The sequence below is a fragment of the Dermochelys coriacea genome, chromosome 25 (genome assembly GCF_009764565.3).
Source record: "Dermochelys coriacea isolate rDerCor1 chromosome 25, rDerCor1.pri.v4, whole genome shotgun sequence".
In the NCBI taxonomy this organism is placed as follows: domain Eukaryota; kingdom Metazoa; phylum Chordata; order Testudines; family Dermochelyidae; genus Dermochelys; species Dermochelys coriacea.
In genome coordinates this window covers 11,067,479-11,094,120 of record NC_050092.1, presented here as the reverse complement: position 1 = coordinate 11,094,120, position 26,642 = coordinate 11,067,479, and the positions used below count along the sequence as shown (strand labels likewise).

Here is a 26,642-nt window from a genome sequence, read left to right as displayed (position 1 = left end):
TCTTAAACTCATAAACGTTTCCTCTTCTCTCGTGCCTCTCCCAGCACCCTGTGCACTTGCTTAGAAGAGTTTTTACATCTTTAGAGACTTCATGGTGTTGCTTTTGTCTATATTTACCTGGGGAAGGAAATAGGTACAACAGGGGACATGGTATTGGCACTATGTCAGTAGAAGAGGTTTTAGAACAAATTGATAAACTAAACAGGAATAAGTCACCAGGATCAGATGGGATTCACCCAAGAGTTCTGAAGAAACTTGCATATGAAATTGTAGAACTACTAACTCTGGTAGGTAACCTATTACTTTAATCAGCTGAGGTACCAGGTGACTGGAAAGGTAGCTAAGATAATACCAATTTTTTAAAAAAGGTTCCAAAGGCAATCCCAGCAGTTACAGGCTGGGGAACTGCACAAATTGGTAGACACTATAATAAAGAACAGAACTATCAGACATGTAGATTTGTTGGGGAAGGGTCAACATGACTTTTGTAAAGAGAAATCATGCCTCACAATCTATCAGAATTCTTTGAGGGAATCAACAGGGAAGTGGATAAGGGTGATCGGTCGATATAATGTACTTGGATTTTCAGTAATCTTTTGACAAGGTCCCTCACCAAAGGTTCTTATGGAAATGAAGTAGCCCTGGGATAAGAGGGAAGGTCCTCTCACAGATCAGTAATTGGTTGAGAGATAGGAAACAACAGGTAGGAATAAATACTCAGTTTTCATAATGGAGAGAGGTGAACAGCAGGGTCTCTCAAGGATCTGTACTGGGACCTGCGCTGTTCAGCACGTTCATTAATGATCTGGGAAAGGGGGTAGACAGTAATGTGAAAAAATCTGCAGATGATACAAAATCATTCAAGATCATTAAGTCCAAAGCAGACTGCAAGGCGTTATAGAGGGATCTCACAAACTTGTGCGCAAAGACATGCCCATTGGAGAAAATCATCCCAACTCCACATACACACAGATGGGGTCTAAGTTAGCTGCTATCACCCAAGGAAGAGCTCTTGGAGTCACCTAGGGTGACCAGACAGCAGGGCCGGCTCCAGGCACCAGCGTTCCAAGCAGGTGCGTGAGGCGGCAGGTAGAAAGGGGTGGCAGTGTTTCTGCGGAGGCGGCAATTTGGCAGCAGCCCCTCTGTCCCACCGGCGGCAAATCGGCAGCAGCTTCTCCCTTTTGCCATCCGGAGCGGCAGTTTTTTTCCTGCTTGGGGAGGCAAAAACTGTAGAGCTGGCCCTGCCAGATACCAAGTGTAAAAAACCCAGACAGGGGAAGGGGGGAAAAAGGTGCCTATAGACGAAAAAGCCCCCAAAATCGGGACTGTCCCTATAACATCGGGACATCTGGTCACCCTAGAGTCACCGTGGATAGTTTTTTGAAAACTCCCGCTCAATGCACAGCAGAGTTCACAAAGGCTAACATATTCCAGGGCTAAGAAGTGAAATGTTTTTTGGGGAGACATCAAGCTCTTAGAATCTCAGGGTTGGAAGGGACCTTAAGAGGTCATCTAGTCTAACCTCCTGTTCAAAGCAGGACCAATCCCCAACTAAACCATCCAATTTTTTTTTTCCTTTTTGCCCCAGATCCCTAAATGGCCCCCTCAAGGATTGAACTCACAACCCTGGGTTAAGCAGGCCAATGCTCAAACCACTGAGCAATCCCTCCCTCTTCTTCATTAAGAATTCACCATTTTAATGAACTAATTAATCAGAATTATATGTGGATTGCCCCTTGTGGAGCAAAAAAATCCCAACCCTCCGGTCTGAAGGCTTCCTGTGTGTTTGCCACTTACCTTTACAGGGGACACTCAGTGGAAACTTTGTTTGAATAAACATTTCCTCAGCCGATGCAGGTTAGCAAAGCTCAGCTGAAGTCAATGAAACAAAGTCCATTTACAACAGCTGAGGTTCCCACAAAACCAAGCTCTTCTCCACTTGTGATCATCAGTGGTGTAACTCCCCCCTGTGCAGCGTGCTAGAAACCACTTAGACCCTGTTTGGAGGAGTTTGCCTGTGCCTGTGCCTGTGCCTGTGCCTTGTGATGTTTTGCTGCATGGCAGGGAACGTCATCCTGCGAGTGTTAGAGGGAAGGTGTTTGTGGTGTCGTTGAGGCTTGGCAGCGTTTGATTTTAACCCACAACTGTGAGAACAGGTGGATTTCAGCTGACACGTGGAAATCGACCCAAAAGAATATGAAGCAGTAACAGGTGGGTGTCTGCAGGATCTGGTGTCACTAGCCCTGCAGGGAGCCCTCTGCAGCCCTTGTGGCCTGGGAATGAGGGAACGGGGCTCTGACAGCGCTGCTGGGGGGTGGCACCCGATCCTTGCAGGCACAAGGTGCAGGGGAGGCTGCAGTCATCCTGGTCTGATGGGGCACAGCGCCCTGGCCAGGGCTGCGAGGAGTAGTAGTTCCCAGCTGTGGAGGAGGCCACCCTGCTGCTGAATGGCTCTGTCCTTGGGGCTGGGGACTCCTCCTCCTCCTTGTAGGTCCTGGCTGGGGGGTCTCTGCTTTGCCAGGTCAGGATGACTGCCCCCTCCCCCACATCTTCTGCCGGGGCGGGGCCCTTGGGCCCCTTGGCTGTGCAAGCATCCCCATCGAGCCCCGCAGTCAGCTCAGTCCTAAATCCTTAGCACCAGCACTGCCCCACTCTTAATGTCCTGCAAGTGTAAAAATCAAAATATCTAAACAGAGAAAAAATCCTTTAAAATATTTTTTTTAAATGGAGCAAAATCTGGAAAAAAAAATGAAATTCTGCCACCGTCAGCGTGAAAGGCAACACGTCAATGGAAACCATCCTGGTGAGGGGTTTGTTGTTAGCAAAAGAGTCCCTGGACTGAATGGACAGAGGAGATTTGCTTCCACCTGCTTTGTTTTGCTATGGAGGTTTCTGCCCTAACCCTCTGCTAAACCATGGGTGCAGCTGCCTGATTCCTTCCTCATTGTTCCCACTAATCCCTTGTCAGATTATCCTAATCATTCTTCTAGGACCATCTTGTCTTTATATTTTAAGTAAAATCCATATCCTGCTACGGGATCACCGACTGAAACTGTTGAAAGCAGTCGCGGAGTCGAGGGTAAATGTTACCCACTTCTCATCTGGGGAATACTGAGTTTACCTCCATGCCACTGCCTGGCCTGAAACAGCAGAAAGGTTAGTATGCCCAATTCTTATTCTTCTTCGTCTTTTTACCATGAAACCACTGGTTTAAAGTAAAATCCAATGGAGAGAGATTGCAGCAAGCGCGATTCAGTTTAGATATTAGGGTGTATTTGTGGGTCTCAGTGTTTGCTGGAAGCACTAGCAGCAAGGTGGAAGCAAAGGGAAGTGCACCTTCCAGATCCTATTATATTCTGAGACCTATATAGGGCGTAATTATCCCCCATCTGTCTAAGGCATGATTCTTATGCCTTCCTCTGAAGCAGCTGGTGCTGGTTACTGGCAGAGACCGGATCTAGATGGATCAAGGATCCGATCCTGTCTGGCAATGCCTATGTTTCCTGTAAAGGGCATGTCTGGAGTCGAGTCTTGTCCCTACACATGAGTCAGTCTTGCAAGGGCAAAATCCCAGGCCAGGCCAGGCTCTAACCCTAAAGTCCCTGCTCTGATCTGTAGATCCCTGCAGCCTTCCTTTGTAGTTCTGCATTGTACAAGATGGGTCGCCGTTGTCCTGGGCGGGGAACAGAAACCCTGAAATCATCCATGCATCCCTAACAAAGATCACCAAGGATCATATATTCAAAGTAGAGATGGGTTTGAACCACCCCTCTGCCCCCCCCCCAATTTCCTCCCATCTTTGGTGCGGTGTGTGATGTCCACATCTGGGATCCAGGTCTGCATTTTGGGTGGAATTCACCCCTGCGTAGAGGGCCCGAATGAGGCCTCTGTCCCGGACAAGCCCCAATTTCAAGGCTAAGGGCTGGTCTGCTAGTGCTCTGTAGCGGCTGGTACTTCTCCTTTTGCCTCTAGACCCTGCCATGTTTAAAGCCGTAATAATGAAACAATGTTAAAGAACCATCTCAAAGCACTTTACAAAGATGGTGAAGTAGCCTCAGACCTGCCCTTAAGTGGAGAAACTTGGGCACAGAGAAGGAAAGTGACTTGGCTGAGGTCAGCAAGTTGATGGTTGAGCCAGGAACGGAGAAGAGAGACGTGACCTTTGCTATGAAAGACGGACCTTTACAGCTCCCGCTGTGGCCCAAACAATCAATACAGACCCATTTCCACATGAAAGGTGGTGAATTTATATTTTGCCCTCTCAAGAAAAGCATTTTAAAGTGTCAGACTCCTGCGGAGACTTTCTTCTTTACATAAGGTGGTGCTAATGACAGGTCTGATCTTTGCCCTCGCAGCACACACAGTGGGTTAAAATGCTCCGTAAATAGGAGATTTTGCCTAATGTTTGTCTTCATATTCTGGGCGGATGTACCACTGGGGTCTGTAATCTGGTTCCTTTTCATTCTTCTTGTCCCATTTTCTTTCTAAGATGACAGTAGCTCAGCATGGACAGAGAACACCAGGGACCTGATCCATCCATGCCCTGCACTGTGGGCCCAATTCTTCATTGTCTGCACCTTTAGCAGTGATTTATACCAGTGCAAAGTGGGAGCATTCTGCTCTGGATTCTGCACAACCTGCAGGACAACAATCAACCAGTCCCCAGGCATACATCTAAAATACCCCCTCCTTAACAGCTATGTTGAGGTAGGGGGAGGAAAACGTGTGGGCAGAACTCCCCACGATCACAATAGTGGGGTACACACATTCAATACCCTTCGGACCTGACCCACAATTCCAGTTGAAGTAATATCCCAGAGCAATGACATGGGGCTAGGAACATGTGAACCAGTTTTTGCAGCAATGGCCTGTTTGTCAATTTCGCACTCCTCACCCCCACTGAGAAGCCGGAGTGCCCTTTGAAAGGTGACAGGCTGTGTCAGCTCCTTATCAGGGTCTGCAAGGCACTTGCAAGGGGGGGTCCACAAAGGATCAATGAGTCATTTAAATACCAGGTCGAGAGCTCTCCACTGAGAACTCAGAACATTTGTCTCTCTGCTGGGATATTTTACAGCAATTAAAGCATGGAGGCCTCATCAAGCCGAACCCCAATGACTCCACAGAGCCCTGAACCACTTAAGCAAAAACTCCCTCGTCCAAAGCTCCAGTGGCTGGAATGAGCGAGATCCAGACTGGAAGCAGTGCAAGGAACAAGGGTTTTTCAGCATCCCAACCAACCTGGCAGCAGTGAGACCGAGGATACAGTTAGCAAGTGCCACAAATTCCTTTAGAGCCCAGAGTGGCTCCCACTGAGTCAGACCAGGGCCAGACCCAAAGCTCCCAGGAATCAGTGCAAAAACTCCACTTGGCTTCAGTCAGCTTTGGATTTGGCTCTCAAAGAGTCACAGTATGGAATAAGAAAAGGAGTACTTGTGGCACCTTAGAGACTAACAAATTTATTAGAGCATAAGCTTTCGTGAGCTACAGCTCACTTCATCGGATGCATTTGATGCATCCGATGAAGTGAGCTGTAGCTCACGAAAGCTTATGCTCTAATAAATTTGTTAGTCTCTAAGGTGCCACAAGTACTCCTTTTCTTTTTGCGAATACAGACTAACACGGCTGCTACTCTGAAACAGTATGGAATGGAGACAAACCCCACACGGACCTGGAAGGGTTCATGAGCTGCTATCAGCCCCCTCTCCGCACCCACCCGTAGAGGCAAGAAATGAGAGAGCCCACTCCTCAGGGGATGAGAGCAGATCAACGGTGAGAGAAGCTGGTTTGGAGCCCGGAAGTGGGGAGGGAAGGCAGGCCCTGATGGGGAACTATTAGAAGGGACCTGGGAACCTGCCAAAGGTTCTTAAGCCAGGCCCTGACAATGGCATCTCCCACCAGCAGCAGCAGGAAAGCGACTGAGATCTGAGCCCAGAGGGTGCAGGGGTGCATGACCCCAAAGAAGCTACACTTAGAACTAGGCCCCGTGGGGACAAAACTTTTATTTTTCACTTGCTTGGGCTGTGACCTTGGACTCTGCCCCCCCCCCCCGGAAGGGGATTGAACTTGGCCAGGCTGGAAGGCTGAACCACATAAACCACCAGAGGAGGCTGGAAATGCTGGTTGGAGAAACTGAGGCAGAGAGCCTGCAGCACTGTGCCTCACTGTCGGGAGGTTCCGCGGAGTGGCAACGATCTCAAAGGAACAAAGGGAATAAGCCTTTGCTCGCATACGTCCCTGCAGTCCAAACTGCACCACAGACAGCTTGAGGCTGGAAGCGATTATTCCCCTCTATTCGGCACTAATGAGGCCACACCTGGAGTATTGCGTCCAGTTTTGGGGCCCCCACTACAGGAAGGATGTGGACAAAATTGGAGAGAGTCCAGCGGAGGGCAACAAAAATGATTAGGGGGCTGGGGCACATGACTTATGAGGAGAGGCTGAGGGAACTGGGCTTGTTTAGTCTGCAGAAGAGAAGAGTGAGTGGGGATTTGATAGCAGCCTTCAACTACCTGAAGGGGGGGTCCAAAGAGGGTGGATCTCGGCTGTTCTCAGTGGTGGCAGATGACAGAACAAGGAGCCATGGTCTCAAGTTGCCAGTGGGAGAGGTCTAGGTTGGATATTAGGAAACACTATTTCACAAGGAGGGTGGTGAAGCAGTGGAAGGGGTTCCCTAGGGAGGTGGTGGAATCTCCATCCTTACAGGTTTTTAAGGCTTGGTTTGACAAAGCCTTGGCTGGGATGATTTAGTTGGTGTTGGTCCTGCTTTGAGCAGGGGGTTGGACTAGATGACCTCCTGAGGTCTCTTCCAACCCTAATCTTCTATGATTCTATGGTTGTTGCATGGCCAGATTCAGAGGTGAGCACGAAATGGGGGGAAATGACATGTGTTCCTGTCCCAACAGTGTAGAGGTCCCAGCTCAGCCTACATCCACTCAAGACTTACCTAAATCCCCTTCCACTTTCCAGTATGTAACCTTCACTCTCTCCCTCCCTTTAACATCCCTTCTGAATTTGTCCTATGGCGTGAGTCTAGTGTGACAAATGCAGTGGAGAGCAGGGCAGAGGTGTGCAGCTAGACAGCAATGAGCAGATGTATGTAAGACAAAGTAGATTAAAGTTGCCCTCTCCTTGCTTTTATGTCCCCCACCTCACCGTGCAAGTGACACCAAAGGCTTTACATGGGGGTACGGGGGTGTGAGTAGATCTAAGGGGGGTTTGAGACCCAGAGTCAGGAAAACAGACCTCTGCAGGACAGCACTTTAAGCCCGTGCTTCAGTGGTTTCCTGAATCAGGGCCTGAAAGCCTAAGGGAGGGTGAGTGCAGACCAAGAGTGCTTCCTTGTACTCCACGTCTGTCTATATCCATTGGTTCTCACTTGTCTTACACTTAGATTGTAAAGATGGGCTGGGTGCTGCATTTGGCCCAAACCAGAGAGGAGGCCACCCTCCATGCCCGTCCCTCAGGGGGTTGCTGAGAGACTGCGGGAGGCCCCCTTCACCTTCTGAATCCCTGCTCTGCCCGAGGGGGCTTGGCTTCCGTTTGCGCGATTCTGACACAGCCGGTGACATTTTCCCTGCCGCGGACCAGAAGGATTAACTGCGTCTGGCTCGCTATCAAAATAAATAACATGAAGCAACAAAGGAAATCCAAGACGTCTTGGGGGGATTGGCAGGCATGAAGCTGAATAACGGAGGAGGGGTGGAGAAAATGTCGCTTACAGGCTCTTTGCCTCAGCATGCTTTCTCTAGAGATGGAAACACAACCGTCACTACAGAAAATGCACAACAAAAGGTTCATACAATGAGCTGCATCTATCTAGCTGAGGTGCTTCTATGGCTCACTTGCTGCACGGGATGTGCTATTGTCCGCTTTTTTTTCCAACAAAGGAGGAACAGAGGCACAGAGAGACTTAGGGCTTGTCTATACTAACAGTTAGTACGCGGCAAGCTGAGGTGTAACACTACCTCATGCTAACTGCTGGGCATTAATTGTCCATGTGGACCATGCTGCTGTGCTCAAAGCTTTCCCCACTGCTCTTGGATCTACCCCGTTTCAAAGCACACCACAGCATCTTTAGTGCCCAGGAATGGGGTTCACACAGGCAGCTAGCCTAGTTTTACACCCTGCTCGTCATGCATTAACTGTTTGGACAAGCCTTTAGTGACTTGACCAAGATCACTGATGGAGTCTGTAGCAGAGTTTGGGACGGAGCCTACCTAGTTTGAGTTCTAGTCCAGTGCCTTTGCCACCAGACCATCCTTCCAAGGTGGGGTCCGAATTTTAATCTAGGATGTTTCTGTAGAAGAGAAACATCCCAGCCTAAACTCAAGGGAGTCGTGCAATAGCAAGTGCTGAAAGTTTAGCAGTGATGGGAGTCTCAGTTTCTACCTCTAACTCACTTCCTTGCCAGGGTGAGTCTCTCTCATGGAATAAAACCCCACACCTCTGATTGGAATGCGTGGAAACTGGGATATTTCCCAAACCTGAGGACAACGTCAAGACTTGATTAAATGTGCAGTTAGGGCTTAATTCCGCCTGTGGTCTTTGTTCCTCTGACTTGGCAGCAAAGGGCAAGAGATGAAAACTTATTGTGGCACTTAAAAAAAACAAAACAGCAAACGTTGAGCGTGCTTGAGAGACTGCAGGAGAAAAACTTTTCATTACTTGGCTATATAGAAGGGAGCTAGAGTCAAGATCCATAGACAGACACCCCATTCCTTTCCCTCGGCCATCAAGGATTTCCTCTGGCATCTGGGATATTCTCATTTTACAACCCTTACATCTGATGGACCTCATTCTCTGTTACATTAAGGCTTCTCTATGCCATGGAAAGGGGCCTGAGAGTGGGGGAACATGGCTGCCCGAGAATCCCCCATGCGTAAGGGCCAGTGCCGATCTGGCAAAAGGGCTCTATGTCCCGCTCCCAGGATAGGAGTGGATTGGGGGGATGGCCAGAATGCACGGCCTTACCGGGCCATAGCAAGTCAGTTGTGAGTTAGTAATTTACACCAGGGGTTGAGCAGGCTCTGGCATGGTCCTAGAATATGAGGGGGGCAAAGGTAGTTTAAAGCCCCTTTTCTCCCTTCATGCACAGAGTCCCATCCATGGGCGGTGGGTGACCGTGCTGTTGGGGGAGCTAGCTCCCAGCCCCGCCACCTCTGTCCCGCTCCTCCCCTTCTGACCCCCTCACCCGCCAGAGCCCAGAGCACCCCCTCCCCACGTTGTCACCAGCCCCCCTGAGTGCCCCCAGCCCTGGAACGCTGGGTATATGGACAGGTGGCGTGGGGTAACCCAGCCCCCGTGCTCCGGGCCTTGTGTGCACCAGCCCCAGCCTGCTTGCCCCAGCCTCTTGGCCACAGAGGAGCGGGAAGGGAACTGAAAGCAGGCAGGAGGGGGCCTCGGGGTGGAGCGTGGGCAGGGCCACAAAAGGCTGTTTGGGGAGGCACAGCCTTCCCCTGCCTATGCTACCTATCGCCCACGGTCCCATCCCTTAGCATTGCAGTGAAACCACAACTTTTATTTTCCTAATTTCCTTTGTAACAGGTTGCTCCTGCCTTTGCCAGATATAAAAGGGAACGGAGCCGACTGTTTAAATTGCTAGTAAAAAGGCCTGTTCTTTCCTCTGAAGACAATTTTCTCTGCAGGCTGTTCTGCTTCTCTCTCTCTTTCCCAGCTCAAAGGAAGAACAGAACTATGCAGCTTTCCTCCAAGGGGAAGGTAATTAGTTGTTATAAAGTTGCCTTAAAGTAGCTGCATGGCTTTGAAAGACTTTTGCTGTGGACCACTGGGCACTACACACACAAGCCAGCTACAGCCGAAGTCTTTATAAAGTCCAGGAGTGATGCTGTAGCAAGAAAGGCAGTTTCCTTTATAAATCCCTATTTTCAGGGGGTGAGCATTTCCTGATCTCCTCTAAAACATTGTCCACACACTTCACAGGGCCACAAACTCGCCTTCCTGCTGAAGTTAATCATTATTCATTTCCTTCTTAATAAGGCTACATAACTTTCACCTTAAACCATCACCCTAGGCTTGGCCCCTCCTAGAGTTCCTCCCTCTGCACTGTTCAGCCCACACCCTAGATCTTCTCTCCCCAGACTTTCACTCCCACCCCTCTCACATCCAGGTGGGGTAGTGAGCCACCTGCTTCAGTGAGGCAGCTAAACCCACTTAACCCTTTCCCAGCAGTTTTAACACCTACCACCAGGCAGATGCTGCTGGACTATTGCATAGAGGCTTGGAAACATACCCTGGCCAACTTCCTATCCCTTCGCCATGACTCTGAAACTTACCGCAAGCAGGAGATGGATGATTTGAACTGGAATCAGGAAACAGCATCCTACTGTTTGGTTCCTGCTGGCTGCACAATAGCTTGGCCTCCAGCATTTTGCCGGGAGCGGAGGATGAGAGGTGGGTTCCTCGGAGCCGACAGGTGGACAGCCAGCACTAACATTCTGCTGTTCCTCTGGAGGTGTTGTTTAATGGGCAGCCCCCCAAGGACTGGAGAGTTGTGGGATTCTGTCCTTCCCATCAGCTGGTGAAGGAGGGGATGCCCAGACTTGGCTGAGGTTGTTGATGATCTTTATTTTGCCTGACACCTTTCAGAACCTGCTTGGTTATAAGCTGTTAAACCTTCAGCAGAGATTGGAGGGAGAGGAGATATTCGCTGAGATAACAAGACAACAGGCTGCAGAGCCTGAACCTCTGAAATTAAAATAGTGTTTTTTTTAATATACCACTTCAGCACAGAGGCTCCTTTCCTCCTGTAATTACAGCAGCAAAATCCTCAGAAAACAAGCCACGCCGCTAACTCTGAAACGAGCGAAAAACAAGAAAACCAGGGGCCAGATCCATAGCTGGGATTACTCCTGTTGCGATTCAGGGCAACTGCACCTGTATTTCCCCTCAGTGGTCCAGCCAGGTCACTCACTCTCAGGCTTCCTGCTCCCCTGGCTGTCACCTCTCTTGGGTAGGGTAACCAGGTATCCAGTTTTTGACCAGAACACCCGGTCAAAAAGAGATCCTGGGGGTGGCTTCCAAGAGACTGATACTGGAGGACCTACATTAGCATCCATCTCCTCCTACAGGCATTACGGACAATTCCACAATAGCACATACACAATTTTCACTTTTAACACAATGGCCCCAGAGGTCTGACAGCTAATTCCGTCAGGTTAACATTAATTCACTAGAGTTTATCTTAACTTCATAAGGTTTGTCCAGGATATTGTCAGTGTGTCACAACTCCACTGACATCAGTGGGGTTGTGCTGAGGATCTGGTCCAGCATTCCTCTTATGTTTCCTTTGTGTCCCTACAGGCATGTAAACTATGCTGCTGGCCTTTCAGCAGCAGGTACTCTGATAAGGGATTCAGACTGATGTTAGTATACAACAAGGGGATGAGATGCCACACTGAGGTCCTCACTGGGGTTGTTTATTTAATTTTTTTTTTTAGTTTTTACTTGTGAAGGAGTCTCTTTTAATGCCTAGAGCTGCAGATCACAACAAAATAAAACAGAGCTGGCTGGATGGATGGATAACAACTGAAATCATTCTATGATATAAATGCCAGAACGCTGAAATCTCACAAAAAACTCCATCATAATTATGCAAAATTTAAGGGGTCAGTGGCACACTGGCATGGTGATGTAATTAGCAGATCAACTCAGGTAATATGTAATTCAGACAGAGAATGGACAATTAGTTAGATGAATCTGCAAACACCCAAGGACCGTTCATATGGGTGCAATCACATCTGTTGACAAAAATACGATTTGTGAAGCTAAAAGAGCAAGTGAAGAAAACACTAACTGTGATACAAAAGAGCCCTTAGAACTACTCACTGGGCAGACTGAAGAGTACAATCATCACAAATACAATCACCAGATGATACCCCAGCTGTGTCGCTCCAGATAAAGAAGATTTAAATCCAGAATGGAAGGACTATGGCATGTCCTAATGCTGTTATGAAGCAGAAACATTGGTAATGGCATCTCCAAACTTACTTTGTTTATGGGGGGGATGTATTGTACACATGATACATATATCTGGCACGCTGTTAATTTGTTAAAGATCACAGGAGACATTGGCCCAGATCCTCAACGGTATTTAGGCTCCTAACTTCCATAGATCGGGGCCTTTATGCAAGACGAGGGTTTCCAATATAGGTAACTGGTGAAATTTCCTCCTCTTGCCGTTTCAACTGGCTGCAGGTTGCTGCTTCATGTCCTAAAAGGCTGAAGCGTGCTGGCTTGTACTGCTCAGCAGCTGCCACATCCCGTGCTCACACATGCCAGGAGGCTAACCCCTCCAACAGCACAGATACATGGAGGTAGGTACCCAGCCACAGACACACGGTGGTACCTAGGTAGTTCAATAGGAACGATCACTTTTCTGCCTGGTATGAGAGGGAAGGGTATGAAATACAGATGCAACTATTCACAGCAGAACTCAAGAGATAGCGGAAGGCTCAGTAAACTGTGTCCACGGGAGCTTTGTGAAAGCAGAGAAGGGGAGGATGGGAGAGGACTGCTGTGTATAGAACGCTTCCCATTTAGGAAACAATTAGCTCTGTCCGACTCCTGCTGATCCTTGCTACCCTATAACTGGGATACAGGGATGGGCAGAGAAGGGAAAGGAATCCCTTCCTGTCTACTAGAAGTGGGCTCCAGCTGTGGATTTTGGCTCAGGATTCAAATCCAAACTTTCCCAGAGTTTGGATCCAGGGCTCTGGATTGATCCATTATAGAGCTACGCCCAGACCATGAAATTCAGGTCTGGAGCTGAACTTGCCTCAAGTTCAAGATTAAGATCCAGGGTTTGGGTTCATCTCTACAATCTAGCTTGTTTGCAAGACATGACAGAACCAGTCTGGAAAATATAAGAGCCACCCCCGATCCCCTTGAATCCCTGGCCACACACAGACAGAGTGACCACCTTGGAATCTTATTATAGCGCTAACTACAGCAGTCTAATTATATCAAGATAGTTTCGTTGGTAAATTTTCCTTTGTAGACAAGGCCTCAGAGAAACTACTAGATGCTCAGATGCAGTGGTGCTGGCAACTAGATTGACAGATTCCCAGCCCAATTTTGGAAACCCAGGGAATTTGCAGCAGTATTCAAAATTGTGATGTTTCTCTGAACTTCTTGTGACTCTACCATACCTTTAATTCACCCGTGTGATTGAGAGGGGACATTTCTAGGGAGAAAGTACAGCCCTGGGAACGGAAAGAGGGGGAACCGAGAGCAAATACAGGAGGTTAACGGTATGTCAATGTCAAAGCAAACTCCGTGCAGCTGCAAGCACAAATATCATTTTCAGCCACTGCAGGGCAAAAGGCCTGTAGGCCCATCTTGCTGAAAAAATAATGAAACCAAGGTGAAGCTGAGGAAAGCGGCATAACACACAACAGCCCCGCTTGGCACAGCTGTGCTGCACACGGTTTTCATCACAAACTCTGCTCCAGATGGCCTGGGCAGTGAGCTAGCTTAACTGTGCTGGCACAGAACTCTCGTCTGGATTGAATAATAGCACACGTCCCATCCTAGCACTTTCCATTCAAGGATGTCAAAGCCCAACCCATCCAAACCAGCCTCTCAGGCACAAAACAGGATAAAGGGATGTGTCCTTAAAGTCTACAAATTCAGATTCTGTCAGACCCCTGGGGGAACAAGTTCCAGGGCAGAGGCTGTCCCCTCGCATAGGCCATATCCACACTATAGATTTTGTCCAACGTAGCTGGCAGACTGCCTGAGCTGGGCTGGCGCAAGCCTCTAGTGTAGAGGCAGTTGTACTGGCAAAGCAGTGCTTTTAATGGAATAGCATGTATTACTCAGGCTGCATGTAGATTAAGGTAAGCTGGCAAAAGGATAGCTTTGCCAGTATAGCTGTGTCCACACCAGGAGCACTTTGCTGGTCTAATACACAGGGAAAGCACTCTCAGTGTAGACACGTGGCCCAGAACGCCCAGCGCCCCTTCCAGAATTCAGAACTGGCAACTGTTAGCAAGAGTTTGCCAGCTGATCTCAACTGTGGAGATGGAGCATAAAGAGGGAGAGGTAGGCTCTGAGGTCCCAAACTGTCTAAGCCAGGACTCAGGCCATAGAGGGCTTTATACACTGAAACCCACAAACAAACTGAAGGCGAGAGGCCTCTCCAGCGTAACATGGTCCAGCTGGCGTTTCCAAATGATCTTACAGGGGAACAGTCTGAGGGTCCAAATGGCATAGTCAGGGAGGGAAGGGCACAGTCTCCATGGCGTGTTGGCTGCTGACTGGGGGTTCCAAGAGCAGCTTTGGAGCCGCAGGGCACAAAGGACACTAATGATTTGACTCCCCTCAACAAAGGACCCTCAGTTTCTGGAGCAGGTGTCACTTCTTTCATGATTTCCGCACGTTCCGCCAACCCACTGTCACCATTGTCTTGGCTAGGGTGACCATCTGTCCCGGTTTGGCCTGGACAATCCCTTCTTTAAGCTGTCCTGGGCAAGTTGGCAAGAGCAAGCGGGACAAAATGGCCACTTTGGTCCAAAACCCTGGGATGTGGGAATATGTGCCGGGGAGGGTGGTGAGTGGCAATGCCAGTCCTGCGCAGGGTGGGAGGCAGGGCTCAGGCAGGGGGCAGGCAGGGCTCTGGCGAGCAGCAACACCAGCCCCAGCCTGGCGCATGGGGCAGGCAGGGCTTGGGTGAGCAGTGACGCCAGCCCCATGCAAGGAGGGGGACCCGAGCGAGCAGTTTGGCCAACCCCACGCGGTGTCCTGTTTTCCCTTTGGGAAATACGATGGCCCTAATCTTGGCCAGACCTTGGGGAAGCCCAGGTAGGTAAAACCATTAGGGTCCGAGAGAGGTAGAACTGAGCCTGTGGATGGCACTGCCACCCAACCTGTCCCACCGTCTCCCCCAGGGCCTCACCTGTCTGACTGTGTGGGTGCACAGGTGTGTGCCTGTAAGAACTGTGCTAGGCCACAAGCCTTTGCTGTGCTCCGGGCCCCCTTGCAGCCTTTGCCCCAAACTTTGCTGCCCTGAAACTATGCTCCCCACCCCCATGCTCTGCTGAGCTCCCTGCTTCCGCCCCATTCCCTGCCCCAACCCACGCCCCCCCCCAGACTTCCTGCCCTGGGTCTGCTGCCCTTCCGCCCCATCCTGCCCACACGCCACGCTGCACCCCTCTTCCATGCTGCACTCAACCCCCAGGCCATCCTGCCCCCCGTCGTCTGCTGCCCACCCTAGACCCTGCTGCCCCTCTGTCTCTACTGCCCCACGCCCTGCCCCCCCCAGGCCCTGCTGCCCCTCTGTCTCTACTGCCCCACGCCCTGCCCCCCCAGGCCCTGCTGCCCCTCTGTCTCTACTGCCCCACGCCCTGCCCCCCCAGGCCCTGCTGCCCCACGACCTGCCCCCCCCTCTGTCTCTACTGCCCCACGCCCTGCCCCCCCGGCCCTGCTGCCCCTCTGTCTCTACTGCCCCACGCCCTGCCCCCCCCAGGCCCTGCTGCCCCTCTGTCTCTACTGCCCCACGCCCTGCCCCCCCAGGCCCTGCTGCCCCACGACCTGCCCCCCCTCTGTCTCTACTGCCCCACGCCCTGCCCCCCCCAGGCCCTGCTGCCCCTCTGTCTCTACTGCCCCACGCCCTGCCCCCCCGGCCCTGCTGCCCCTCTGTCTCTATTGCCCCATGACCTGCTGCCCCGCCGCCCCCTGTCTCGGTTGCCCCGCCCCACCCTGCCTCTCTCCCCGCCCCGGGCCCGCAGGGGTTAACCCCCGGGCCCGCCCCGCTGCTGACGCGGCTTCCGGCGGGGGGGCCCAGGGCTGGCACCGCGGCCCCTTTCTCCGGAGCGGAGCCACCCGGCCGCCTCCCTCGGCCGGCCCCGCCATGGTGGTGCTGACGGGCCGGGAGGCCGGAGGCGGGCGGCCCCCGGAGGAGCCCTACCTGTGAGTGGGGCGGCGGTCCCCGGGGGCCCCCCCGCCCGTCTCTGGGGGGGCCCCCGCCGGGGGGGGCAGCCCGGGGCTTCCCCCGCCCACGCAGAGGGGATTCCCCCTTCCCCAGGGGTCCATATACGGGAGGACTCTTCCCCTTCTCGGGAGCAGCCAGAGGGGGGGTTCTCTGCCCCCCGGGGAGATCCCGACCCCCCTTCCCTGGGAGGGGGGGCCGCCGAGGGGGGTCCCCTCTCCACACAAGGGAGATCTCCTTTTCCTGGGGGTGCCCCTGTCTACACAGGGGAGATCACCCCTCCTTTCAGGGTGGGGGTTCTGGGGGTTGTTTCCCTCCCTCATAGGAGAGATTCCCCCCTCTCGTCCCCCCAGCCTCAGGGAGGGAGGGGCTCAGTCCGCCCACATGGTCAGATTCCCCCTCTCTGAGGGGGGGGCATCACTCTCCCTAGTGGTGATAAATTAGTACCCTTCACCTTTCTTTGGTACCGTATTACCCCCCACCCCTTATAAGCCCCAAGGGGGGCAGACAAAGAAGAGGAACTGCCCCCACCCCTAGTCGGGTGAACCTGAATGGCTCCAGTCTTCTGGTCTCGAGGCCGTGCGCCCCCCAACACTGAGCCCAGGCCACACGTTCCTGAGCCTCTGGCGGCTGTCAGTCACCTTGCTTAATGCACAGTTGACAGGTGCTCAGCTCTACGGGGAAGAGGTTTCAGAGTAGCAGCCACCTTAGTCTGTGTTCGCAAAAAGAACAGGAGGACTCGTGGCACCTTAGAGACTAACACATTTATTTGAGCATAAGCTTTCATGAGCTACAGCTGCTTCTGAATGCATCCGATGAAGTGAGCTGAGCTCACGAAAGCTTAGGCTCAAATAAATGTGTTAGTCTCTAAGATGCCACAAGTACAGGGAAGAGGGCGACCTAAGACCCTATAGAGACTGGAACAGGCTACGGTTTCCTCTGCCTCCTTTCCCCCTACAATGAGACCTTGGTCCCATACGGGTCTAGGGCCTCTGCTTCACCTGGCACAGGTGCTAAGGCCACTCTCTCCCCCCCGCCCTTCTGTCTTGGTGACACACAGAAAGTCATTGCTCTGTTTCCTCCTCCTTTCTGATCATCCGCCCAGGGAATGCAAATACCTTTCACCTTGTTCTGGGTAGGGCTCTTTGAAGCTCCAAAGGGCCTGTGATCCAGGTATCTGCCTCTGTGGCGCAAGACGGCCCTGTAAGTATTGGACGTATAGAATAATAATACTATTAGAAGTATTATATAAACTTCTTGTTTAAATGCAGAAGTTGCTGCAGTTTAATTTGAAGCAGAGAAGCTTTTTTTTTTTTTTTTTTTTGTTCAGTTCCTAGTTGATTTTAAGCTAAACTGAAACAAGCTGCCTGGCTTAAACTGGGATAAGTGTTCACACAGCCTTTTGTACCGGTTTAAGTACATTGGTTTCAAGTAACACCTGGAAGAAAACCAGAGCAACCATCTCATATAGACAACCCTGAGGCCTCCTGCCTGTGGGGTTCCCCAGCCCAGTGCTTCCCTGCTTTGCACCGAATGTAGCAGTCCTAGGTGGGTATTCTGTCCCCAACCAGGATAGTTGCATAACATATTCATATGGAAACAGTGTAAATGACACCACAGTCTGTCTAGTTTAGGGCTTGTCTGCACTCTGGGGGTTATAGGACCATAGCTATGGGCTAGCGGCGTCTGCGCTAGGGGGTGAGGTTTGCACAGCTGTGGCTACGTATGTCTGTGGTCCAGGGTTTAGATGTGTATTTCTGTGGCCCCCATTCCCATAGTATCGAAGACTTAATGTATTTACTTGGGCAACACCCCTGTGTGGTAGCGAAGGATTCTCATTTCCATTTTAGAGGGGAAACTGAAGCACATAGCAACCAAGGGACTTGCCTGAGGTGTGTCAGAGCCGGGAATTGACCCCAGGGCTCCTGAGTTCCAGAGTTTAGTGCTCTAATCACTAAACAATCCTTCCTCTCCACAGTCTAAGGCAAAGGAGAATCAGACCTCTGGCTGTCCACCAGAGCTGGTGTTAGATCCTGAGGTCTCAACCTGGGAGTTGGAAATGAACCTTTGATGTTGTAACTACCTTGCTATTTGTCGGGGCTAGATTGCAGGGAAGGTCTCAGAAAGCTCCTGTTGTAGAGGGGGATCGCAAATATGGAAAAGGCTGAAACCAGCTGAGTTGGATGAACCTCAGGAAATGGTAACATGTTTTGTACCATAAGACCTTTTGTTTTCTATTCTTAGTTAACCGCAGGCTGGAAGCATTGGGTGTATAAGGGACACAGAGTTATTACTTGGATAATTAACTAATTATTGTTTGCATTCTGCATTTATAGCACCTTTCATCCAAGGTCACCAAATACTTTATGGAGTTAAGTTAGCATCATTGTCCATCTCTTACATGTGAGCGAAGCTGGACATAGAGAGGGGGCATGAGTTGGCCCTGGGGTCACACGGAGTCCCTGTCTCTCTGCATTTAGAGTGCAGAGCTACTGACTCCCCGTGCTCCTTGTTCTGCCTGTTGGGTGTCTGGGGCTCAGACCTGCCTACGTGGGCATGTTGGGGAAACTGAGTCTGCCACTGTTATCTGCTGAAATGATCAATTTCATGTTGGAGGCTCCTGTTAGAAATGACCCCAGGACCAACCTGTCCCTTTGGCCCTGGCTATGGGGATCAGCTACAGTTAGCGGGTGCTAGCTAAAATGGGTAAAACCCTGGTTGCCAGCAGGGCTCTAGAGATTCTATCTGTCTGGAAGCCATGCTGTACTCGGGAATTATAGTCTGTATAGGATGGCATTCTAGAAGGAGGATGCTCTCCATACTGGATAGGGAAGCCCTGCTCCCATGGCTATTGTCCTAGCATGAACAGCGATCTTCCTTGGGACTGATGCATGAGGCTCAATTCTGCAAAGCCAGTTTCTAATGTGAGGGGTGTTCGGGACCATTCCCAGCGTATCCTGTTCATAAAGTAGTAAAGGCCAGAAACTGTTTGTTTACAGCTCTCCTGTAATGAAATCAGCTGATTCCTTTGATTTCTTCTAAACCTGGGGCAGGGAGGGCCATTAAGGAACTGTTTTTGAGCAGTGATGCAGAAATCTGTGTCATTGTGAGGTTTATGGCTTGCTTTAGCACTGGCTCAAAAACTATTTCAAATGGCTGGAAGTTTGGACTGTCTGTTGCTAGATGCTGGACTCTAGAGCAGTGACTTCAAGGTTGCACAATGTGCTGAGTGCTCTGCTCCCCACCCCCATTTTTAATCCAAACCCAGGCGGGGTCGGGGGGCGAAAGGGTGGGAGATGAGAAGGTGTTTGCTCTTAGAGTAAAAAAGCAGCGAAGGGTGAGATTTTACATGCTCTAGCAGCAATGCTGTCCATGCTGTGATGCTGAAGAACGGCGGCAGAGTGTGTCTCTGGGGGAAGCTGCTGGCACCGAGGCGATCTGTGTGGAGAAGGGCTCTTCAGGGCGGAGAAGAGTGATAACAAAAACTAGCCCCCTTTCTAGCTGCGTAAGTGGAGAAAAGGATCAGAAGGTGCTGGCCAAGCAAGTGGTGGGGTTGGGATGACTAGAAAAAAGCAGCTTGGCGTCACGCTGCTGCCAGAAAAATGTTGCCATCTTTCTAAGAGATTGTGACCAGGCCTTGGCATGATGCTGACTCTGCTCTCTGCCTGTCAGAGTATCTGGGCAACCTGCTATTACTGACACGGGTTGAAAATGAAGGGCCTGTTACTGAGGGGCTTGCGTGGCTGTGAGTCTCCAAGGCTGACAATGAATCTGTTACCATTTAAAAGCTGGCAGGGAGGGGGAAGATCGGAGATTCCCACGTAGTATTAAACCAGTTGTCTGTCGCTCTGACAGGACCTTCGAAAGGCATGCCAGTTACCTGGTGTGGATTTCTTCCTGCTTGAACTGTTCGGTAGCTACTACTAACACCTAGTTCAGGTATTCTGCTTTCCAGTCATCCCTTTCAAAGTAGGTCATTATCACCATTTGACAGGTAGGGGAAAACTGAGGCACGGGTGAAATGACTTGCCTAAGGTCAGCTGGCAAACCAGTGGCAGACCTGTGACTTGAACCCATGCCTCCTTAGTCCTAGTCCAGTGCCCTGTCTAGGCGATGCTGTCTTCATAGTAGCTATGAGCTTAAGAACAGCTGGAGCTAGCAAGCTGTACTGTGCATTATCAGGCAGGAATAGCATCCTTCCAGTGGGATAAAGCATTCACCCCTAGTTCTACTGCTTCTTGAAATCTGCCACTAAAGTCATGTGGGAAAGACTTGGATGAGGGCTGAATTGGCAGACTAGAATGAATGCTTTCAGGTACATTAAACCCTTCCAAGTGCCAGTCCGGAAGCAGAGATCAGAAGAAAGTGTTGATTCCTGACAGACAAGGTGAACTGCAAAACTATAACTTCCAGCAGAACAACCTCGGGGTAGATTTTCCACACTAATATTCTTCTAAGGAACAGGGTTAATCAGTGACAGTGCAAAAGTGCTCCCCTTGCATAGATGTCGGCTCAGAGTAGGATGAAAAGCCTGCCGGCTTTCCTATAAGCATGATGCTTTTTGCCAGGATACCAGGCAGAACGGCAAGAGCTAACCTGGTAGCACAAGGCAAATTAAACTTGGCACCAAAGTCTTGGAACATGCCTTCTATGGTGAAACTTGCCTGTTTATTTCTAAACTTTTTTCCAGCCAAGGTCAGAAGGAAAAGTCCTCTTTATTTTTTTCTTTGCCCTGCTATGGTGAGCTGTGACTGCCTTAAGGTGTCATTAAAATTGGGTATTTCAGAATGTGCATTGTCTTGAATTTTTCCTCTTCTGCAAAATCCTCTTTAAGTCAAACAAATCTCAGATAATGCAACAGGCCCCTGGGCTACCGGGGCAAGTTTTGGTATTCTGGTACTAACTCTAGGCCTACAGGTTTTGAGACACTTGAATGAAACCTGTTAGCTCCATGCATGTCAACTTTATGATGAGCCAGTTCAGCTATATGTGTGGGATGATTTTTTTTTTTAAACCATGCTTATATCAGAGACATCTGTGCAGGTTCTACTTCTCTTCTATAGCTACAGCACTGCACAAGGTTCTCCATCTCCTTCTGTTTGTTGTCAAGCCAATTTCCTGCTTTTGTTTTGCAAGATCATGTCAGAGCCTCTGTCCCTGCCCCAGTTGGAAGGGGTGAGAGGTTTTACAATAGAGATTCTCTCTCTGGTGTGGCCCCACTTAAGAAAAAATCAGGACATGTAGGCCAATTAAAAACCTTGCCTTCCACCCATTCTTGTGTGCCGTTTGCAATTGGTAACCTGCCAGCACAACCCTCCCATCTTCCAGATGGTGAGGGGAGCTGTGCCAATGCCTCTGTTTTTGTAATGCACATTTCATGAGGGGGGATGTGTAATGGGGCCCCAGATTGGCAGTATTCAGTGGAGCCAGGCAATATTCCTGTAGCTACAGCTGTGGGGTGTTTTCCTCTTTCTGAACAAGTACATGTGGAGGGTTAAACCATCCACCTATGTTATTGACCTCAAGCTGCCACTAAGCATGATTCTTAGAGCTAAAGTATCAGACCTCCACAATAGAGGCAACTTCTGTGGAAGGTTCCCAATGTTCCCCTTGCCTGGTCTTCCCCAGTGAATTATATGCCAGTCACTGGGAGGTGTGACTGATCAAACCCACCTGTTTGTGGAATTCTTAGCCAGTATTAGTTATAGTAGCATGGTGCAGCCAGACACATAGTGAGAGACTGCCCATGTCCCAAGGAGTTTACAATCTAAACAGGAAAGATGAAGGATTCTAATCCCCCTTTTACTGATGGGGAAATTGAGGCACAGAGAGACTAAATGTCTTGCCCAAAACCACCCAGGAAATCGGTGGCAGAGCCCAGCTTTGAGCCTAGATCTCCTGAATCCCAATCCGATGCCTTAAATGTGAGGCCACTCTTACTTATGCACTATGGAATTAGCATGATCCAGATAGCAGTTGCTTAGATTGAAGGACCCCGAAGTCTTTTCCTTCTGTGTAATCAGACTTCAGGAGTCAGACAAGACACTCTCAGGACGCTCCTTGCATTACAATTTCATGTTCTTTTTAAAGAATACCTCGGATTATTAGAAACTTAATTTGTTTTTGGTGTTTTTTTGGTTGTCATTTATGCTGTTTACTCTTTACACAAAACTTAGCCTGCAGTGACGGTCACTGGGAGTCTCTGGCGTGGTCTCAGACACTAGCACAATGCTGCTTGTGTTTGGATTCTCAGGCTGGCTGGAGCAGGTTTAAATCTTAAATAAAGTTGAGTCATGAATTGTAAATTGCTCTTTACAACCTGTGCACAGTTGGGCTGTGACTTACTCATCAAATTGCCATCTCAAAGTACAGTAAGACTTCAGAGTTACGAACAGCTCGGGAAAGGAGGTTGTTCGTAACTTTGAACAAAACGTTCTGGTTCTTTTAAAAGGTTACAACTCAACACTGACTTAATACAGCTTTGAAACTTTACTAGGCAGAAGAAAAATGCTGCTTTTGACCAGCGGTTCTCAACTGCAGGTGCATGGCCCCCTGGGGGTCAGCGAGCCCTTTCAGGGGGGCTGTGGGGCCCCACTCCTGAAACCCTGAGCCCCAGCACCCCCCCCGTGGGGCTGAAACCGGGAGCGGCGCAGGGCTGGAACCCTGAGCTCCCCTTCTCCCTCTCCCCCAAAGCAGCGTGGGGCTGAAACCCTGAGCCCATGGGCAGAATTGAGGGGACACAAGGGTGTTGCCCCCACAAACTGCAGTGCCTTATCTACAGTGGGGCAGTCCTGGGGGCAGCTCCACCCCCCCCAGCCGCCGCCTCCTCCTCTCCTTCAGCCCCCTCCTTCAGGCCAGATCCTAGGAGGGAAGCCCAGAGCCAGGCAGTGAGGGGCAGCTGCTTCTCTGGCTGGTGGTCCCATGGGGTGGGGAGCCCTGGCATTCCCCCGTCTGCTGCTTGTGCCTGGGGTTGTGGCTGCCTCTCAGCTCCCAGCCCCCTTTGACTGCTCATGCAGCCGATCAGAGGTACCCAGGTGGGGACCTGGCTCCGGGGCTGGCAGAGCCCTCGGGGAGCAGCCACCAGCATATAGCCCCAGACAGGTGGATGCCACCTGCTGAGGTGAGTCGGGGTGGGGGTGGCGCTTCCTTCCTGGGACCTGCGGTGCGGAGCTGGCCCGAGCCCTGCTGGCCTTTGCCCCCCCAAAATAGAAGTCAAACTATACATATGCCCAATGGCCACACCCTTGGCCTGGAGCCCCGAATTTCTCCCCTCTCCGCCCCCCCCAGCCCCGCTGAGCCCTGGAGTTTTTATAGCATGTTGGGGGGGGCCTCAGAACAAAAAGGGTTGAGAACCTCTGCTTTTAACCATCTTAATTTAAATGGAACAAGCACAGAATCAGTTTCCTTAACTTGTCAAGTCTTTTTTTTTTTAAACTTTCCCTTCATTTTTTTAGTAGTTTATGTTTAAAATAGTACAGTGCTGTATTTTGCTTTGCTGCCTGATTGTGTACTTCCGGTTCCAAACGAGATGTGTGGTTGACCGGTCAGTTCGTAACGCTGGGTGTTTGTAACTCTGAGGTTCTACTGTACCTGGGATGTTATAAATAATACAAACAAAATGAAACCATTAGCCAGAGGCCCCAGCATACAGCTTAAACTGGGAAGACAAAAGAGTCCCAGAAAGGGATCGACAAGGAGAGATCTCAGTGGATCAAAGCTGGGTTAGCTGGAGTTCAGAAACACCCAAACAAGGGCCATGTGAGAGACCGTCACTGCCCCAGAGAGTTTAGGGTAGAATCCTGGATCCACTGACGTCCATAGCAAAAAACTCCTGTTGACTTCAGTGGGTGCGGCATTTTCAGTCTTAATAGGCAAGACAGACGAAGGGTGGGAGGGGGGACCAGGGTGGTGGCTTGCCCAAGGTCAAATAGTGAGTCAGTGGCAGAGCCAGGAATAGAATAATTGTTTTTATGCATTGCTTTACATCAGTAGATCTCAAAGCGCCTTACACAGGAAGACCACCATTTTACAGGTGAGGAAACTGAGGCACATATCTGACGTGACTCCTGCAGCAGGCCAAAGGCAGAGCCCAGGTGTAAAACCCAGGTCTCCTGACCCCCAGTCCAGTGCTCTATCCACTAGTTTAGAGAATAGGCCTCAAAGGCAGCTTCAGTGGGATTCTCCTGGCTCTACTGCAGGAAGGGAGTCTTAGAACCAAGGGGGTTCCTGCCCTTGGCCTGATTCAGATGAGGATGATTAAAAAGACGACCGCTGGCTACCTTGGAGGGATGTGGGAGAGAGATGGTCTCCGATCTGCAGTACTCCAGGCCTAGGATATAGATTTAAAATGAGCATAAACTTTGGCCCCAAGCACCATAATGTTGTGACTCACTTGGCTGATGCTGCGTGGGTGCTCTTGTGATCATCCCCAGGTGGAAGGAAGGCCCCCGTTGGTCTGAAGAGCAGGACCTCAATGACACAAAGCTGGGTGTAGTAACTGGAGGAAGCAGCATTTAGGGGGCGGGAGTACCGGCAGTCCTCTACTCCCATAAGCTTGCAAACTAGCCTCTGTTTAAAGAGACAACTGAAATGTAATTAGTTTCAAACAATTAAAAAAAAAAATGTTCAGCTCCCCGGTCCTTCTGCCAATTTTTTTTTTTTTTTTTTTTTTACAATGTGCAGTTTTCTAAATTTTTTTAAAAATGTTTGTCTCCTATTACTGTGTGGAAACCCTCACAAACAAAAGGGGAAACAAACAGTGAAACTGATTGTTTTTTCCACTGAATGCATCCGATGAAGTGAGCTGTAGCTCACGAAAGCTTACGCTCAAATAAATGTGTTAGTCTCTAAGGTGCCACAAGTACTCCTTTTCTTTTTGTGAATACAGACTAACACGGCTGCTACTCTGAAACCTGTCATTGCTCACAGTGTGCTGCCAAACGCACAAAGATATTGAGGGGGTGGGGCGAATAGGGAAATGTCTTAAATTATGTTGATCTTAGGTGTTAATTGTAACAGTTGCAGGTTTTAAAAAAATAATCAGATGGAAAGTTTTGTGCTCTTAAAGAAAAACAGTCAGCTTAGATCTTCAGTGAACTCCTCTTAAATTCGTGCTTGGGTTTAATATTTACCAGGAGGTTCAGCTAGACCAGGGGTAGTCAGTAGATGGACTGTGGGCCAAATCTGGACTGCCAGATGCTTTAGAACTGACCCTGAAATCTTTTTATTTACTTGTTATGATTATTATTTTGTTCTCTCTGGGGTCTGGACCTTGACCAAGAAATCTGGACCTTGACAAAAAATAACTATCTCAGAGCTAGACTGTGTCTGTGTATCTGTGCATAATATAAAAGCCCTGGCCTTGAAAATGGATTTATATGATCAATAAAAGCAAAGCAGCCTGTGATGTGTGAATACATCAAGACTGGGTCTTTTTCTTTAGCTGTTTTGGTGCTTAATTGCAATAAAGCTGGGTATTGGCAAACAGCCCAGATAGATGTAGATGGAAAATTTTGCTCTGCCTCACAGAGGGCAGTAGCAAGTGAGTATCTCATTCATTTATCAGTTGTATTCACTCTGAAGGTCAAGTAGTTCTGTTTCCCTGCTCGGCCTTTTACACGCTAATTTCAGGTTGCTCTACAGGCAAACTATTCAGCTTGTAGCTTTATCTCTAAATGGATTTCCTGTACTTTCCAGATGTGCACTCTTTCTCTTGTGACTTTTCTCTAGGGGTTAGGGTAATGTTACCACCAATAGAACCTCAGAGTTACGAACACCAGCGTTACAAATTGACCAGTCAACCACACACCTCATTTGGAACTGGAAGTACGCAATCAGGCAGCAGCAGAGATGCACAAAAAGAGCAAATACAGTACAGTGTTAAATGTAAACTACTAAAATAAGGGAAAGTTAATTTTTTTTTGGCAAGGTAAGGAAACTGTGTTTTTTCATTTAAATTAAGATGGTTAAAAGCAGCATTTTTCTTCTGCAGGGTAAAGTTTCAAAGCCGTATTAAGTCAATGTTTGGTTGTAACCTTTTGAAAGAACAACCATAATGTTTTGTTCAGAGTTATGAACGTTTCAGAGTTACTAACCACCTCCACTCCCATTTTAGATCGGGGGAGAAAATGTGGGATCTTGGGTTCTGTTCCTAGCTCTGCTTTGTGAAATTGGATAAATCACATACAACTTGTGTGTTTAGACAAGGGCTACCGTTTTAACTACAGTGATACAGTTCAAGCTGCACAGCCTTGGTGTGAACACAGTTATACCAATATAAAGGTGCCTTATACCAGCATAGCTTATTCCCCTTCCCTGACAGGAACAACATATACTGGTATAAGGCACCTTGATATAGCAACACTAGGGCTTTTGTCCAGGTATAACTATTTTGGTGAAAAATGACACCCCAACCAAAATAGTTATGCCAGTGCAAAACTTCCAGAGCTGGCCTAAAGTGCTCTGTGGCTGGTTTTTTTAAATCTCTCAAATTGAGACCGTAGTACTTACCTTTTCTAAAGTGCTTTGAGATCCTTGCCTAAGAGCAGAGGGTCAGCGGCTATGGTTGATGCCCTCTGGAATGTTGCTAAAAGAAGAAGTGTAAGTCAGGGTTTGATGTAGTGACCCTTTACTGGAGGGAGCTGTCTCAGTTCATCCACGCTCATGCATCGCACCAAGGAACATTGAGAAATCATCA

At 49.6% G+C, this 26,642-nt stretch overlaps 1 protein-coding gene across 1 annotated transcript in view; it reads left to right on the top strand.

Annotated features, from left to right (window-relative positions):
• The first annotated feature begins 15,770 nt into the window (after positions 1-15,770).
• The window catches only part of R3HDM4 (R3H domain containing 4), a 31,144-nt gene continuing 20,272 nt past the window's right edge, over positions 15,771-26,642 (top strand). The window contains exon 1 of the mRNA XM_038383950.2: positions 15,771-15,927. Within this exon, the coding sequence (XP_038239878.1) occupies positions 15,869-15,927 (59 nt within the window). The 5' untranslated portion in view covers positions 15,771-15,868. The remainder of the gene's footprint in view (positions 15,928-26,642) is intronic.